Source organism: Anolis sagrei, chromosome 6 (assembly GCF_037176765.1).
Source record: "Anolis sagrei isolate rAnoSag1 chromosome 6, rAnoSag1.mat, whole genome shotgun sequence".
Taxonomy (NCBI): domain Eukaryota; kingdom Metazoa; phylum Chordata; class Lepidosauria; order Squamata; family Dactyloidae; genus Anolis; species Anolis sagrei.
The window spans coordinates 51,300,769-51,319,551 of NC_090026.1; the positions used below are offsets into that span (position 1 = coordinate 51,300,769).

Sequence of the window (18,783 nt, forward strand, 5' to 3'; positions counted from 1 at the left end):
TAACCACTTCAATCTTCAACAAAATCTGTATCTAACAGAAACTTCAGAGAGCAACTAATACTTCAGAATGAGACAATTCCACCTACAACAGGCTGACCACCACTTCCAAGAGCCGTGGTTCTCAACCTGTGGGTCCCTAGATGTTTTGGCCTTCAACTCCCAGAAATTCTAACAATTGGTAAAATGGCTGGGATTTTTGGGAGTTGTAGGCCAAAACACCTGGGGCCCCACAGGTTGAGAACCACTGTCCTAGAGCCAGACAAATCAACAACCTAAAGCATCTTTATTGGAAGTGAGTTTCAGTTTCCTGGATTTCTTCCAGTCCATTACAAAAACAGAAATTCAATACTTCTAGTTTCATCAGCATTTGATGAGCTGAGGCTCATCTGCTGACTCATGATACATTATTTCAAATCCCTAAACAACTTTGCAATTTCGTGTATATGTCAAACTACAGGTGTGATGAAAGGGAGTCCTTTCAACACCATAGCATAACGGCTTTGGGACAAAGAGAGAATTCAAGCAATATCATCTTCTGAAAGTAGACATCCAGATCAAAACGAAAACATTGAATTATAGTGTTCTAAGCTATAAGAATACAATGGTAAATGTTATCAAAACTTGCTGAATGATCCAGGTAAATTAATGGGGTCAGACAACACATCCCACCGTGCATCTTTCTCCTGTCTGGGGCCATTCCTCAGGACAGACAAAGCTATAACACTACTAAATCCTGACATAAAACTGTATTAAAATACTCATCATGGGGTTGGTTAGCAAGAACCTGCTAAGGCATCTTATCAAATGGTTCTCTCTAAGACAATTAGAACAGGGTAAATTCCAAGCAGCCAGTATTCAAGTGAAATACTATCTTAATGACTATGGTATCTGGGGCTGTTCCATATACAACAATCATCCTAACTGCAGGTTCTGTTAGCACAACGCTGTATACTATAATGTTGTAATCTTGACAAGACAGAGGTCCTCCAGGTCAGTCGTACGCCTGAGCAGGGTATTGGGTGGCAACCTGTGCTGGATGGGATTGCACTCCCCCTGAAGGCGCAGGTCTGCAGCTTGGGGGTCCTCCTGGACTCAGCGCTGACACCTGTGCTTGATGCACAAGTGTCGGCAGTGGCCGGGAGGGCCTTTGCACAATTAAAACTCGTGCGCCAGCTGCAACCATACCTCGCAAAGTCTGACTTGACCACAGTGGTCCACGCCTTAGTTACCTCTAGATTGGACTATTGCAATGCACTCTACGTGGGGCTTCCCTTGAAGACGGCCCGAAAACTTTAATTGGGCCAACGCTCGGAGGCCAGACTTCTAACCAGGGCAAATTACAGAGAGCGGTCAATCCTCCTGTTTAAGGAGCTCCATTGGCTGCCGTTCATCTTCCACTCCCAATTCAAGGTGCAGATTATCACCTACAAAGCCCTGAATGGTTTGGGACCCACCTACCTTTGTGACCACATTTCCTACCACAAACCTGCACGATCGCTTCGATCCTCTGAAGAGGCCCTTCTCTCACCCCTTTCTCTATCACAGACTCGTCTTATGGGAATGAGGGATAGGGCCTTTTCTGCCGTGGCCCCACGCTTTTGGAACTCGCTGCCTAGGGAGATCAGGCAAGCCCCCACCCTAGCTGCTTTCAAGAAAGATCTAAAAACCTGGCTCTTCTGATGTGCCTTCAGAGAATGACCACTCAACCCATCTGGTTGTTTTAGCCTATAGCTGCCCTCAGAATAAGCACCTTCCCTGCCCCCTAAAATGGCAAAATCCCACTGCTCTTCCCTGTCGGGCTCCTCTCTTACAAATGCACTTTCATCCCTATCTCACCCAGGGTTTTAACTTTTTAACATTTTAACTCATACATTTGGCCTTCCCTTTGTGCCTGATTTTATTATGTTGTTTTATATTGTTGACTTGATTTGTTATGATGTATTTTGTTATTGTGTGTTTATTATGCTGCATTATTTTGGGCCTGGCCTCATGTTAGCCACCCTGAGTCCCCTTTGGGGAGATGGTGGCGAGTTATAAATAAAGATGATGATGGTGATGATGATTATTATTATACTGCATAGCAAAAAACATTTCAATGCAAACCATTGTTCGCTATGCAGTGTACAGTGCCTCCAGAGCCCACTGTACACAGCACAGAAACAACATTTTCCAGCCAACCCTTTTCCTCTACACTGTCTTTTGTTTTCTATTGCAACTACTCCAGCCTATTACTGGAATAAGATAATGACACCTATCCCCATGTTCCTGGTCAATGAAGTGCATTTCGCTTCCTAAACTCTAGTTCCATTATTATACCTAGGAACTTTACCCTGAAAATATCGACAATCCACCTATGGCCCCTAAACTTGCAAAAATTACCAATTTTTACCATGTTTTTTCCACTGAATAGCTTAAAACTCTCTGCACTTACCTAGTGTATCTTTTTTGGGGCAAGATCCATTTTTTTCTGGTTTTTTGGAAGATGTGCTTGCTTTTTGCTTCTGCTTAACTGATGTTTTGTCAATGGCAGGAAATTTAGCTTCGGATTTGTTCCCAAAGGACTTCATAGAGGATTTTGGCTCATATCCAGAAGCTTCATCAGAAGAGATCTGGTAAGGTACCAACATAAAAAGGTAACTTTGCCATAGAAATGCTTCTTTTTATACCTGGCTGTTTCCTGTACTCTCTAGTAAAGGAAAAGTGTTCTGCATGAATGATGTCTAAACTAAACTCCTGGATCTAAACTTCATTGCCCATCTTTTTCACACTGCCTGAATGTTTTTGACAGTTCTCAGCTCAAAAATGTATTTTAAGAGAAGATTCGTTAAAATATGTATTTAAATTCAAATGTTCATGTGAATTCCTTTCAAGTGGAAACAAGACAGAGTAAGAGGGAAGAGATTTATGGATAACCATGTACAAAAGTGGTGTGGATCAGAAACAGATTGATTGCATGCATGTGCATAAAACACCCTCTCTTTAAGATTCTTTCAAATTACGTTAGCATGAAAACCTTGCCTTTAGTCATCAACCTTCCTTGGTTTATCCCCAAGGGGTGTCAATCTTGTGCTTGCTTTTTGTATGTTGCATCCACTAGTAAGATCTACTCATTTTTTTATCACTTAAAAGGAGAAGTGAATGTTCAAATGTGGAGGTCCCAGTTACAGAACATAAGATCATCTGTAATTATATAAGTTTAAACTCTCTGCCAAGCGGCCAAGTGCTAATGTTCAAATATTCATGACATCTTCTCCCCAAATATTTATAAGGACAGAAAAAGAACAAAAAGTGATTATGTTGATGTCACAATCCTACATTTTGTATCAGATATTGTTCGACTCAGTTCTGGCAGAAGCCACTTCTCTCTTGACCATGTGGAGCCCGAGAAAGACAGTAAAATTTAGGCATATGACTGAAACATGGTCACTTTTATTTTATTTTATTTATTATTTATTTTATTTTATTTTTATTTAATAATAAATAAATAAATAAATAAATTTTATTTTCTGATTTGTATGATTTTTAACATTTTTGCCTGATGAAAAAAAATAAGTGGAACTTCAAAAGCTTGCATGATGTGTTTTGTTAATTTTGATTGGTCAATAAAGGTTTCACTCTTTTGTGGATTTTGTATTTTGTGTTATTTTTCTGATTTTGTTGGTACTACAGTGTGCCAGAATGGCAGGTTTAATCTTTCCTGCCCGGTACAAAGCCCCAAAGAAAATCCCTCCCGCATGTTAGTTAGCATTAAAAAAAGCTACCACTGACACAGAGTTTCCCCCCATAAAGCTAACAACACTCCCAGAATAGAGGAGGTTTTTATCAGGAGTACAGCCAGCAGGGATGGGCAAACCATCATTCTTCATGAAAATTCCATTTATAGAGCCTATTCTTTCATATTGAGTTAAACAATCTTTTTCCTTCTGACAGAAATCCAGGAAAATCTGAAGAAATATTCTCCACAAAAGCAGGGTTCTCTCCCACATATCTGTTTGTACAAAATTATCTCTGTTTTTCAAAGTTCAGTAATTATCTAGGTGACACTGTCCCTGGATTATTACTCATGTTGTTTATGTTCCATAGTTGTTGTCTTCTATCAAGCATAACCACAATTTAACAAAATGTTTGGAGAATTTGCCTACTTCTAAAGTGACTTCACAGTAGTCAAACTCTTGACAGTCTAATTTCAGCATACATAAGAAGAGAAGGCATTCAGATATCTGTTTGAGCCATGACAAAACTAAGGGTATCATAAATGGCTTAGTGAAATATGTCATCATAGTTGTCACGACTTATCGCCAGCAAAATGTACATGTGTAGCAATGGTAAGTACTCCATAAATAACTACTTCATTATAGTATTATCATTCCACATAATGTTTTATTAAGTTATACATTTCAGGGAATTTTGGAAAGAAGCTTTGTAACCCTCCTACAGGAACCTTGTTTTTGTGTATTCAACACTGACTAGCAATGCTTTTGCACAGTTAAAGCTAGTGCCTGTTCCTGGAGAAGTCAGATCTGGCCACTGTGGTACGTGCCTTGTTACATCCCAGTTGGATTACTGTAATGGTCTCTACATGGGGCTGCCTTGGAAAAGTGCTCAGAAACTTCAGTTGGTCCAAAGAGTAGCAGCCAGTCTGTTAACTGGGGATAGCTACAGGGAGCACACAATTCTTCTATTGCAAAAGTTCCACTGGTTGTTATCCCATTTCCAGACACAATTCAAAATGATGGTTTTAACCTATAAAACCCTATATGGCTAAAGTCCAGGTTATCTGAAGGATCATATCTCTCTCCACAATCAGATATCTACAATCTTCTGGGGAGGGCTTTCTCTCTGTCCCACCACCCAGTTTTAGTGTGATTGATGGGACCAAGAGAGAGGGCCTTTTTGGTGGCTGCTCCCAGACTTTGGAACTCCTTCCCAAGAGAGATCAGGCTGGCCCCATCCCTGCATGACCTCTGCAGGCTGGTAAAGGCATAACTGTGCCAGCAAGCATTTCAGGGAGGATAAGAGGCACACTGCTGGGGAGCTTGTGGGAGGGATTTTAGTGGGGTGGCAAGTTTTAAATGTAATTATAATTTTATTTATTATATTTCTATTGTATTTTAATTTTATATCCACACACTAATATCTGGGTTTTTTAAAAAATGTACTTGCTATGTTTTAAATTGTCATTAGATTGTGTGGTTTGTTAGTCACCTTGAATCTCCATGACAGAAAGATGGGGTATAAAATAAAGTTAACAGTAATAAACAACAAGAAGGATGGGGAGATTGATAGAAGAACTTGCCACAAGCTAACTCTGTGCCAACTCTGCCCACACATCTTCTCCAGAAATGTTAACACAGGACCTAATCACATCACCCACAATATAACAGGTACTTTCACTTGTTCCAGACATTTGAAATGAATGGAATACACAAAAAACAGTTGCAGAACACTTCAATCTTCCTCAAAGTAGTTTCGGATTTGACACATGGAGATTCAGTTGGTTAAGGTCTATATCCAACACAGTTGATTTTTTTTCAGTCTTGGAAAACTAAGGAAGTTTGGCAGGATGAAGCAATTTGTTTTGTAAGTGGGCACGTATTAGAAAGTTTGTAAAGAGGAGACAATTTCACAACAAATGTCTGGATTTTTAGAAATTAGATTTATGTTGCTGTGAATGCAGCATCAGTTTGTTTCCATCTGTGTTCTTGTAATTCGTAATTAGCCTGTACATAGTTTCAATTTTATTGTCTACAGCTCTCTCCTACAAAAGAAGAATGTCTGAAGAAGAGATCTGGGCTCATTAAGTATAATTCTCAGACAATTAAATTTACTTAAGAACAGATATAAATAACAAAAGGAACATCATATATTTGTACAACCCCTTTCCTTTCCCAGGCTGATGAATGAATGAAGATTAAAAGTCTCCTAAACAAAAATAAGCAGCATTTTTTTACATTACATGTCATTGTAAAGGTTATTCATGAGATTGTGTCTTCTCTTCACACTCCTCACACTCTTTTATACACATAAATAGCAATTCCAATAAAGAAGGCCACGTTCTCTTTTGCTTGGGTTTCTACCCAGGTAAATAGGCTATGCTTTATGAGACAAGTCTTGGAAGAGTTACATTGGCCCAAGACTAGTAAAAATCACAAAAAAGGACTCGAGTAGGCATTTGAGAGGAATCTATTAGTGCTTGTCTGCATCCCTTACTTTACTTTCACTGAGAAAATACAAACATTAATGAACAATGAGAACTTGTTAAGTTAAAATAAAGTGTTTGTCAGACACTGCACTCTTCAAAACACATGCGATGCCAATATATTTTAATTTTTCCCTTTCTACTTGAATTTTCAGGGAGAAGCAAGGGATTGAGGACTGGTGCAGTATCGTGGTTTGAGTGTTTGGCTATAATTATAGATATTAGAGCACAGCTATGGAAACCTACTGAATGACTCTGGACAAGTCACTCTATCTTAGCCTCAGAGGAAGGCAAAGGCAAACTTCCTCTATACAAATCTTGCCAGGAAAACCTTGTGATAGGGTCACCATGTTGTAAATGACTTGAAGGCACACAATGATAGCAAGGGACTATTATCAGTATACTCGTCTATTTGACTCCCCCCCCCCCCAAATGTTACCAATTGTTACCTGTCTATTAATGGGAAGTCTTGAAATCCATGGCCTTTCATAACTACGGACAGTAGAGATGGAAGAATTTGTTGTCTGCCTCAGTTCTTGTCTGGGGTGTTGGTCTCGCTTCTTCTGAGATTGCTCTTTAGTCAGCTCTTGTTTTCTCAGGCAAGCCTTATAAAAACACATTTGTTTGAAATGAGGTATTATGTGGAGCCTGGCTTCAAGTAAATATGTCCCTAATAAAACTAATCTTGCCTTGCCCCACATCAACTGATCAATGTTGAGTGCAAAAGCCAACATTAAAAGAACCTTCATACCTGATACTCTGAATCCATCTTGTGCTGCATCTCTCTCAAGTACTGAGCATCACTGATAAACTTCTGTCTTTCTTTTGCTTCATACATGGTAACTTTAAGAAAACATATATAACAAATTATCATTAAATGGATGGTAATCTTGGAGAGCTCTCTTTTTCTTTGAGATTCAACAATTCAATTTTAGATTCAACATTGACTCTAACGAGCTACAAAAACAACTTCAAAACTAGTAAGCTGATTTAATCTAGATTCCCCTAAACATTTTTGAACTTTTGATGGATTTCAAACTTTGCTGCCAGATTCCAGTTATAAACCGGTTTATGACTAATATCTTTAGAATGCCTGTCTGTTTAAGAAACAGCCTTAAATGGTAACACTACCTACTTTTTACTTTGGGGGTGACCATAATTTCTTAGAGCTTCAGGTAGATCTGATTGGGAGAAGTTGGTCTATTTTGTACAAGTCTATGTGGTTATGTCCCTCTTCACTGCTTCATTGTTTCTTATTATGGCTCTGCCCACCATTCATTTTTGCAACCGTATCTCCCTCTTTGAACCATTACAAGTTCTAAGATTTGCCGGGGAGGCCCTTCTCTCACTCTCACCTCTGTCACAAGCATGGTTGGTGGAGACGAGAGAGAGAGAGAGGGCCTTCTCAGTGGTGGCACCCTGGCTCTGGAACTCTCTCCCCAGGGAGATTAAATTAGCCCACACCCTGTCCACGTTCCAGAAAGATTTGGATGTTCCAATGTGCCTTTGAATAATGGTTTAGCTACTGATTAAACCTGCCTAGCCTTTGGTTGGATCACCAATACTTGATTCCCAGCCCGGCCCTACAGTTTTGTATTTGTACAAGCCCTTGTCATGCCCTATTAGTCTCAAACCTGCACATGCCCACTTTTCAACTACTGGTTGTTTGATGTCCGGTTTTATATCTTAGGATGTTTTACATTTCATTGGTTTGACTGTTTTAGTACATTTTACTGTTATATGTTTTTAATAGTGTTATTTGTAAACTTTGTTTATATTGGGCTTGATCCCCAAGTAAGCCACCCTGAGTCCCTTCGGGGAGATGGAGGCAGGATATAAAAATAAAGTTATTATTATTATTATTTTCTTTTATGTTTTCCTTTTTTAAAAAAAGTGAACAGCATTCTTCATACAGAAACCAACTTTGGTTAAAAGCAAAACTTTATATAAATATATCCCCCCAAGGCAAAGACATTTGGATCATATCTTAAATTTCTGCCGTAGGAACTAAACATAACATAAGCAAACTGATAGCTCTTCTTGTAACTTGACTTCCTCATGAGTAAACAAAAAAAAAGGTAAGCTTCTATCTTTGATTCTCTAAAGCAAGGCCTGTGCAGGACTTAACATGTTTTGAATTGTTTTTAATCAGCTCTGAGTCCCTTCAGGGAGATAGAGCGGAATATAAATAAGGTTTTATTATTATTAGTTTTATTATTGTATGCCCTAACCAAATATAGCCAAAAGTAAGGAACGCTGGAAGCTGAAGCAGCAACAGCTGAAGGACTGTACAACCCACTTCAAAATATATACAAATCTAAATTTGAAGTTCATGTTAAGGTTGCAGAGTTGCATCCTAAAGAGCAAGAAAATCCATACCATGTATCACCTCCTAAACCTGCCTTGGCACTACCTTCTATAGCAAGGGTCCCCAAACTAAGGTTCGGGGTTGGATACAGCCCTCCAAGATCATTTACCCGGCCCTCGCTCAGGGTCAATCTAAGTCTGAAACGACTTGAAAGCACACAACAACAACAATCCTATCTCATCAGTCAAAAGCAGAACCACACTTCCCATTAAGGGTGATAATGGCAAAGGATCTCTAAGAGAAAATGGCAGTGGCATCATAGTTATCTCTAAAAGAGCTGGCACTGACAGAAAACAGCAATAGGTTGACACCAGCACCTTCTGAGCTTAGAAACGATTTGGAAGCTAGTGAAATTCTTGCAGGACCAGTGGAATAGGGTGGCAAAAATACACATCCGACACCAGTCTGGCTGCTGCATTTTGCAGTAGCTGCAACTCCCAAACACTTCTCAAGGGCAGCCCCACATAGAGTGCATTACCGTCTAATCAGGAGGTAACTAAGACATGAAATACGGCAGTCAGATCTGCCTTCCTCAAGAAAGGGTGCTGCTCATAAGAACTGTTTTAAAATTATAATAGCCTATTACAATAATAAATGAATACAGGTGAAATCGTTAAAATATTAAATACAAAATATACTTCTTCCTTAAAATAGATAAACGTTTGCTACATTTAGGGGATTAGTCAAAGTGTTAAAAAGTCACAAAAACTTTAAGAGTCCATGAAGGGCTCTGTGAAGGCTTGGTATGACATTTACAATCCAAAGAGAAGGAAAGAAGGTAGGCAGTCCGATGGACATACACTGATCAGGAATCTTCTGCTAGTGATAGACATAATTTGTACAAAGGTTTATTACAAAATCTCAATACATTCAAAAGTTATTAAAAACCTTTTAGTAGGAAAAATGTACTCAGAACCTGTTACTTTGTGTGGGAAACGTATACAAGTGAATGATACCATGGCTGAGAAAAAACATGTTATATTTCTTGCTATTGCACATACAGTCAGAATACACCTTTGTTGTGCCACCACATTCTTGGGACAACCATTGTTTCCCAGAATTGTAGAGCTATGTCAAGAATGTTCTTGAAGAAATTTGTATATAAAGGGAAGATCATATTTGTAGAAAGAGAAGGTCGCAGTCAGTTAGTTTAAGTGAATGTTCAGACAAAATGGTAATTGTGGATTATTGAAAATAATCGTCTTTCTCCTTTACTTTCTGCTAATGCAAATATTTGCTTATTGTTGGGTAAAGAGATTTTTACAGATTAGAATAATCATTAACGCGTTTATACAATAAAATATAGACCATCAATAAGCAGATGGAGACTCTCTCTTCCTTTGCCTGTGAATTTGAAATGTTAAAGTTGTGATGGTGTTGATAAGGGTGCCTCATCTTCAAACAAAATGAAACTCCTTGCAGTCATCTTAAAAAGTGCTGCGGCTATAGTAACTAATATCTGTTGATTTACTTCACATCCACAGGCTCAGAACACAAGCAGCCACTACAGTCTGTGTTATTTTATGATGTACAATTCAACAAAGCCATGAAATATTGTGTAGACATCTTGATAGTAAACATAAAGTACATGCCACAAAAAGCAAAAGTAAAGAGCAGGAGCTTTTGAAAAGCAAAATATGTTTCAAAAAAAGACTGCAACTGACTGTAATAATAAAACACAGTGGGGGGACCCATTCAAAGTTTCTCAGCTAAAAATAAAAATGAGAAAAGGCACACAATAGCTGAAGAACATATATTACCTGCTGCAAAAATATGCTCAGTTCTTGTGGGTTTTTTCGGGCTAAAGCCTTCGACAATACATTGCAAAAATATGCTTTGTGTTATCAATAAGAAAGCTGTTAAGGACTTTTCCTTGAAACCTCTACACAGTTAAGAAGTGAATCAACAATTTGTCAGCCAATATCAAGGAACAATTATAAGAAATAATTCACATATCCCTCTATTTTTGCTTTGCAACTAGATGAAAGCAAACACAACAATAAGTAATCTTATTGTGCTACATTATATATGAACACCTGATAATAAGACTTACAGTTTGTTTCATTGGTACACACTACAGCTGAAGAGCTGAGGAGCCTTCTAATCAAGGTGAAAGTAGAAAGCGCAAAAGCTGGGTTGCAGTTAAACATAAAAAAAACCCAAAATTATGGCAACAAGAATGATTGACAACTGGGAAACAGAGGGAGAAAACGTGGAGGCAGTGACAGACTTTGTATTTCTAGGTGCAAAGATTACTGCAGACGCAGACTGCAGCCAGGAAATCAGGAGACACTTACTGGTTGAGAGGAGAGCAATGTCCAATCTTGATAAAATAGTGAAGAGTAGAGACATCACACTGGCAACAAAGATCCGCATAGTTAAAGCAATAGTATTCCCCATAGTCTACGGATGTGAGAACTGGACCATAGGGAAAGCTGAGCGAAGGAAAATAGATACTTTTGAACTGGGGTGTTGGAGGAAAGTGCTGAGAGTGCCTTGGACAGCGAGAAGATTCAACCAGTCCATACTTCAAGAAATAAAGCCTGACTGCTCACCGGAGGGAAGAATAGTAGAGGTCAAGATGAAATACTTTGGCCACATCATGAGAAGAAAGGAAAGCTTAGAGAAGACAATGATCCTGGGGGAAATGGAAGGAAAAAGGAAGAGGGGCTGACCAAGGGCAAGATGGTTGGATGGTATCCTTGAAGTGACTGGATTGACCTTGAAGGAGCTGGGGGTGGTGATGACTGCCAGGGAGCTCTGGCGTGGGCTGGTCCATGAAGTCACGAAGAGTCAGAAACGACTGAACGAATTAACAACAAACAGCTGAAGAAGTATTTAACAGCTTACACTTGTTTGTAATATCTCATGACATGGACTGGTTGAAATGCATTGCAATTCACACAGATAGCCACAAAAAATGGATTTCTAGCATGATTAAGAAAATCACAGTTAGTGACCTGTATGTACCACTGTTGAATACTTAGAGAAAATCCAGGTGCTACCAATAAACAAAAACAGGTCTTTACTAAACCAGTCAAAATAGTCCATTTTATAAAAAGCAAATAACTAAATCCAAAGCTTTTTGAGCAGTTTTGCAAAACAGTGGACAGTGAATACCATCAACATTTGCTGATCTCTGAAATTTATCACAAATAAAGCTTTGTCTGGTTTTTGGGAATCAAGAGACAAGATTATTCTTTGTGGAGTAGCAATTTCACCTCTGTGGTTGTTTGACAGATTTTTCCTCATTATTAAAATTAGCATATCTATCAGATATTTTCACCTATTAAAATGTGCCCAACTGAAATCTTCAAGGTGATAAATTGACAATTGTTCAAGTTGAGGAAAAGATTGAAGTAGTGATGAAAAAAAATGGGATTATGGCATCATTGCATAGCAAACCAAAATGATGAAACATTCCCAAACCTCACAAATGCTCTTGGTTCCACTAATGAAGAGTTGTCTGAGGAGGATACATAACTTTATAGCATGGCATTGGAAAGATTCCATAAACATTTTCCTGTTCTTGATCCCATGTTCAGCGTGTTCTGTCAGTTTGTTCCAAATTCAGCCAATTTACATGTGAAATTACATCACAATTTCTTGTGATGGCCCTGAACCGTAGGACTTTTCCTATTTTCCTGATTCTTACATGTACGGCAAGCCACTTTAAATAGCAATAAGACAATCTTGAATAGAAATGTGTGCCAATTTCAATTTCTGGATAAAGAAATTTGCCCGAGTTCAAAATTGAAATAAAAGTCAAAATAAGAAACTTCTTTGACAGAAATTGTCTCAGAGTTGCTTTATTATTTTAAAATACAGTCTTCTTTAATCACAGGTAGCAGGCCATTGGGTTGCAAGATTAGTATGCATGTAATGTGACACTTCTGCAAGGTATCAGATTGGAAAAGCCTGAAAATATGAAAATAGACTATTCTGTATTTGCAGATGCTATAGTATGAGTAACGGCGCTCCATGCAGGCATGCTAGCCACATGACCTTGGAGGTGTCTACCGACAACGCTGGCTCTTCAGCTTAGAAATGGAGATGAGCACCAACCCCCTGTTGGACACGACTGGACTTAATGTCAGGGGAAAATCTTCACCTTTACCTTACAGTATGATAAATATTATTGTATGTTCAAAATGTGTTACATGAACATTTTGAGTATTAGGACCAAAAAAACTAGCTATGGATAAAAAAAACCCTAATAATAATAATAATAACAACAACTTTATTTTTATACCCCTCCTCCATCTTCCTGAAGGGACTCAGGCCAGCTTACATGGGGCCAAGCCCAAAAGGAACAGATAAAATGTAATACATTAAAATGCATATCAACAAGGTGATAACAAAAACAATATAACAAATAAATGACAACATTAAACAGTATATAAAATAGCATCATTTTTTTCTAACCCTAGCTAGAATGATTGAACTAGCAACCTTCTGTATGCAGATAATACACTGATAGAGCATTTTGTGGAGCGCAAGTGTTTCTAAAAGGAGGGAAAGATGTATACATTATTCTAATAGATTTATTTCATGGTTTACTACTACTACTACTACTACTAATAATAATAATAATAATAATAATAATAATACTTTATTTTTATATTGCCCTATATTCCCATGGGAACTCAAGACGGTTCACAACAAAGAGCAGCAAACATTCAATAACAGTAGAGTACATGACAGGATTTCCTATATGGGTTTATCCACAATTAGACTAATCGTGTATCGGTTTATGTTACTTAAAGGTAAAGGTTTCCCCTTCACATTAAATCTAGTGTCTTAATGGGGGCTGGTGTACATCTCAATTTCTGAGCCAAAGAGCCAGCGTTGTCCATAGACACCTCAAAGGTCATGACTTCATGGAGCGACACTGCCTTTCTGCCGAAGCAGTACCTATTGATCTACTCACATTTGCACATTTTCGAACAGCAAGGTTGGCAGAAGCTGGAGCTAACAATGGAAGCTCCCCCCGCTCCCCTGATTCAAACCGTCAACCTTTCAGTCAGCAAGTTCAGCAGCTCAGTGGTTTAATCTGCTGCACCACTGGGGGCTCCTTATCTTACTTAGGTACATTTAATTAGACATGTATAACAGTCCATTGTTAGTAATTGTATCAGTAGCACTCTAGTGTAGGTGGCAATCTTCTGCTAATACTATGGTCTGAAACACAGCAAGCTCCCTTATACTCAGACTATTGATCCTTATAGCCCATTATAATGACGAGCAGTAGTTTCTCAGGTTCCAAGCAGAATTTTTCCGAACCCTTGCTAGAGTGAACTAGCAACCTTTTGCATGCAGGTAATACGCTGAATTACAGAGTCTTTTGTGGAGCGCAGGTGTTTCTAAACCAAAATTGTTTACTTCCTCCCACCAGCAGGATCCATTTTTCTATAATTTATTTCAATTCTACACTACGAGATAATTAGCCCATGTTGATACTGGCAACTCTGCAATTAACCTACATTAGATGGAGGGTGGGAGAAAGGGTATCTGAAACACCGATTAGTCCCATTTACTTTTCTGGGTCTAGTGCAGCCTTAACCTTAAGCACACTCACACTCAAGATCACTGCAGCTGCTGTTGACCTCTCATTGCGGTGCTCTACTGTGCAGAATTGATCCTCTGGAGGCAGGCTTGCCAGACTATGTACAGCAGAAGGAAAGGGAGGGAAAAAAGGAAAGGGAAATAGATAGGGGAGGGAAGGACATGGGAAAAATGGAAGATTATATTGGAGAGAAGATAGAAAGGGAGTTCAGGTCAATCAGGCACAGTGATTCTCTGAAATCTAAACATTCCGTTTCCCTTGACATTTTCAGTGACTTAATAATCCTCTGAGAACTGTGATATGTCACAGGTGAGAAGACCTCCCCAAATAGATATGGATTTCCAAGCATGAAATAACTCGGGATGTTTGTAGTTGAATATAGATTACACAAAAATGTGAGATGGAGAATGTGTAGCCCTCTGGGTACGGTTTAACTACAATCCCGACCAGTATATCAAATAGTAGAGGATGATGGTAATTGCTATCCAAAATATATGGAAAATGCACAATCTCTGCATTTGGTCTGGTAGTTGGGGGCACTCCGAAATTCTTCAGGTGGAAATTGCAAAAATGTTTACATTGCAGACTTAGCTTTCTGTGAGTGGTTCTGTACCAGGCATGGGCAAACTTCGGTCCTACTGGCTGTTAGGAATTGTGGGAGTTGAAGCCCAAAACATCCGGAGGACTGAAGTTTGCCTATTCCTATTCTACACTGTCAAATAACGTTATGTACAGCAGCATTTTGCTGTGAGCATCCACATAATGCACATAGCCTGCTGAGAGTTAACACAGGGTAAGCTGTTAAATGTGGCTGAATACTGGGTTTAAAAAACACAGGGAAAGTCTGGATCATGCTCAAGAATTTGAACCTTCCCCTGATGGGCAATGGAGACACTCCTCCTGGATCTATACACGGGATTCAGGATTGTGTCCCCACAACCATGACATTTATTTATTTATTTATATATTTCATTTCTTTCATTTATATACAGTTTTTCTCCCTCAGGGGGACTCAAAGAGATGTTTAACAAGTTCACGGAAAAAATTCAATGCCTTACAACAGGGATCCACAAACTTTTTTAACAAAGGGCCAGGTCATAGTCCCTCAAACTGTTGGAGGGCCAGATTATAATTTGAAAAAAAAACATAAATTAATTCCTATGCACATTGCACAATTCTAACAAATATAAACTTATTAGTATTTCAATGGGAAGTGTGGGCCTGGAATGCATGGTGGTTGTCCCTCCTGCCCCTGCACCCCAATCCCCCCCCCCAAGAAAAACCAGCACCTCCTTTGATTTTTGCTGCTCTCTTTTGCCTGAGTTGCCCCATAAAACTGAGCTCAGCAGCTTGAGAGGAAAGGAAGAAGCTCACTCCTCCCAAGCTGCTTTACTGAATCACATGGGGCAAACTAGGAAGTGGGCAGATCAAGGTAAATTCCAATTTTCTTGGGGGGTTTTTAGGGGGGGGGGTGCTGGGGAATTAGAATCCTGCCCCATTCCCAGCTGTGCTGCAACTGGTTTCAGCACCGTTCTTCTGTGGAGCCTCTGTTCACTTCCAGGACAGTCGACAGCAAGCCTGTGTAGCCGTAACGCAGCACTAAACTTGTATTTTTCATACGAGTCGGAGCCGCATTTTATGGAAACGTAGAATAAAACAGCAGAATGTGACTTGGGAGGACTAAAGTGGCTCATCTAACAGGATGAGAGATAGACGTTTAGAAATAAATCAACAAAATAATATAAGATAAAAATTTTATTTCCCAGTATAGCATATTTAAACTAATGTTATATGTGTTTAAAATGTCCTCAGTGTAATAATGAAATTGTATTGTCGAAGGCTTTCATGGCTGGAATCACTGGATTGTTGTAGGTTTTTTCGGGCTATATGGTCATGTTCTAGAGGCATTCTAGAACATGGCCATATAACCCGAAAAAACCTACAACAAATTATTGGGTTGCAGTGCCTACCCTTTAAAATCATGGGGGTAGACAGCATTTTATTTTAGCCTAAATACCCTAAGGATAACAGATCCCATCTGATCTTGGAAGCTAAATAGAGCCAGCTCTAGTTGGCACTTGGATGGGAATCACCAACACATTTTAGGTGCTGTAAACTATATTTTAGATGAAGGATTGGGGGAAAAAACACCTGAGTATTCCTTCCTTAAGAAACTCTATGAAACTCTATGAAATCCATGGAGTTGACATAAGTAAACATGTGACTTGAAGGTAAAAATACAGATACACAGAAAACATTTCAGGTATCTACCAATGGGGTACGACATATTCTTTTTGGGAAATACTGGCTGGGGGTGGGGTGTCAGGGTGGGGAGATTCTTCCATAGTCTAACTTACAGTGTAGTTATAGGGGAATTAACTAATTGGCCCCAAATGAGAATTCCACTCACCAATGAATTATTCTTTCAGTCCACTTTCTAGCTTTGCAAAAAGACACTGAAAACCCTTCACATCAAGAAACTATATATTTGCTGGGTTAAGACTTGCTTAGTAACTTTTCCTTTTGGATGTTTAAGCTGCATTTTAAAATGCCTGGAGCAGAAAACCTACGTCACAATACATCTTGAACACACATACAGTCAACCCTCCTTATCCACAGATTCTGCATCCTCAGATTCAACTAACCTCAGTTTAAAATATTTTAAAAAGCAAACCTTGATTGTGCCATTTTTATAAGGGACACCATTTTCCTATGCCATTGTATACAGTATAATGGGCTTTGAGCATCCATGGATTTTGGTATCCAAATCTCAGAAGATACTAAGGGCCCACTTTAAACAAGTGTCTGAGTGTCTGTCTATATATGTTGTGTGTCTATGGCATTGAATGTTTGCCATGTATATGTACATTGCCCTGAGTCCCCTGCGGGGTGAGAAGAGCGAAATATAAATACTGTAAATAAATAATAAATGTTGCTATGATGGGGGTTCAGTTTCACTTGCTAGGAGAACTGAGATCCACCATCTCCCCAAGCCCTAGAAATCAAACATTTTATCATTAACAATTTATCATTTAAGCAGTAAATTCATTAAGAGGGAGAGATAATCAGCTTTAAATTTCAATGAGGCTTTGTGTTTCTGGTTGCGCTTTAACTGGAATGGCTTCATGCTATGGAATCTTGGAAAGTGCAATTCAAAGTCTTTCGCCTTCTCTGCCAAAAACGCTCATGAGTCACCAAACTACATTGAGCCATGGCAAATAGAGGTGTCAAACTGCATTAAATCTACAATGTAGATGCACCCTATATGTTTTCTTTCCAGATACAAAAGCACAGGAGTTCCCTTAGACAAGTAGTAACAAGTTGAGTATCCCTTACCTGAGAGGCTGAGAACCAGAAGTGTTTTGGATTTTTGGGGGATTTGCATATATGTACATAATAAGGTATCTTGGAGATGCAATGGTCATTTATGTATCATATACATTTATATATATGGCCTGGTGGTAATTTTATACACAATATATTTAATAATTCTGTACATGAAACAAAGTTTGTGTCCACTAAATCATCAGAAGGTGTCACTATCTCAGCCACCAATGTGGACAATTTGATTAGGGATGCTTAACAAAGACAGCTGCCTTTAGTTGTTGTATCAAGAAAAAGATGGGATAAAAATTAAGTAGTCTCAGTTATCCAACCTTCGCAGTTATCCAACCTTATCCAACATTCTGTATTATCCAACGCAGTCTGTCTCCCGCCCGGATCCATAGCTGTTTCAATACATTACAATGTTTTGGTGCTAAATTCGTAAAGTAATTACTACATGTTACCATGTATTTAACTGATTTTTTTCGGTCAATGATGTTGATGCTTAATTTGTAAAATTATAATGTGACTTGACATTTAATAGGCTTTTCCTTAATCCCGCCTTATTATCCAATTCAAAGTATCATATACTTTGTATTGTTTTTGTATTATTATTTTCATTATATTTTATTGGTGTATTTTTTATGTTGTATATTTGTTGTAATTGTTGGGCTTAGCCTTATGTAAGCCGCCGCGAGTCCCCTTGGGGAGATAGTGGTGGGGTATAAATAAGGTTTTATTATTATTATTATTTTCACATATATGGGATAAGTGGGACTCTACTGGAATAAAATCTCTCTCTATAAAAGTCAATGTATGTTGGTTGGTTGGCTTGTACCACAAAGGCTCCTACGTAGATCTGGACCAAATTTGGCACACATACCCTTTATTATGCAACTTAAAATAATTGAGAAACTTGTATATTTTTTAAACCCACTTCTTTCCGATCCAGAGCTGAGGAAAAGAAAAAGAACAAAGCAGATTGGCTGATGCTAAGGAAAGTGGTCCACTGTCATGTGACTGGAAAAGAAAAGGGAGCGAAGGGGATTGGCTGCTGCTGAGGGACATACAGTTTGAGAAGAAGGGAGAAAGGAGAAAAGGACAAGAACAAAAAGGGAAAGAATGGAAGGGAGAAGGCAGAGAAAAAGAAAGACAAAAGGGAAGAAGGTATGAGAGGAGCTAAGGGAAGAATAAATAAGGGAAGACAAAAGAAGGTAAGACGGGAGGGAGGGAGGGAGGGAGGGAGGAAGGGAGAGAAGAAAGACAATGGGAAGAGGAAGGAAAGAAAGAGAAAAAGAAGTGAAAGGAAGGAAGGGAGAAGGAAGA

General features: G+C 38.8%; 1 protein-coding gene across 4 annotated transcripts in view; it reads right to left on the reverse strand.

The window, feature by feature from the left end:
• MARCHF10 (membrane associated ring-CH-type finger 10) overlaps nt 1-18,783 on the reverse strand; it is a 56,674-nt gene that overhangs the window by 35,852 nt on the left and 2,039 nt on the right. For 3 of the 4 annotated variants that reach the window (XM_060781296.2, XM_060781297.2, XM_060781298.2), the window contains exons 2-4: nt 6,951-7,042; nt 6,649-6,804; nt 2,432-2,609 (exon numbers count right to left, since the gene is read on the reverse strand). In XM_060781296.2, coding sequence (XP_060637279.2) covers nt 2,432-2,609; nt 6,649-6,804; nt 6,951-7,037 — 421 coding nt within the window. In that variant the 5' untranslated portion in view covers nt 7,038-7,042. Of the gene's footprint in view, nt 1-2,431; nt 2,610-6,648; nt 6,805-6,950; nt 7,043-18,783 lie in introns of those variants that run through there. The other variant, XM_060781299.2, reaches the window with a different exon arrangement.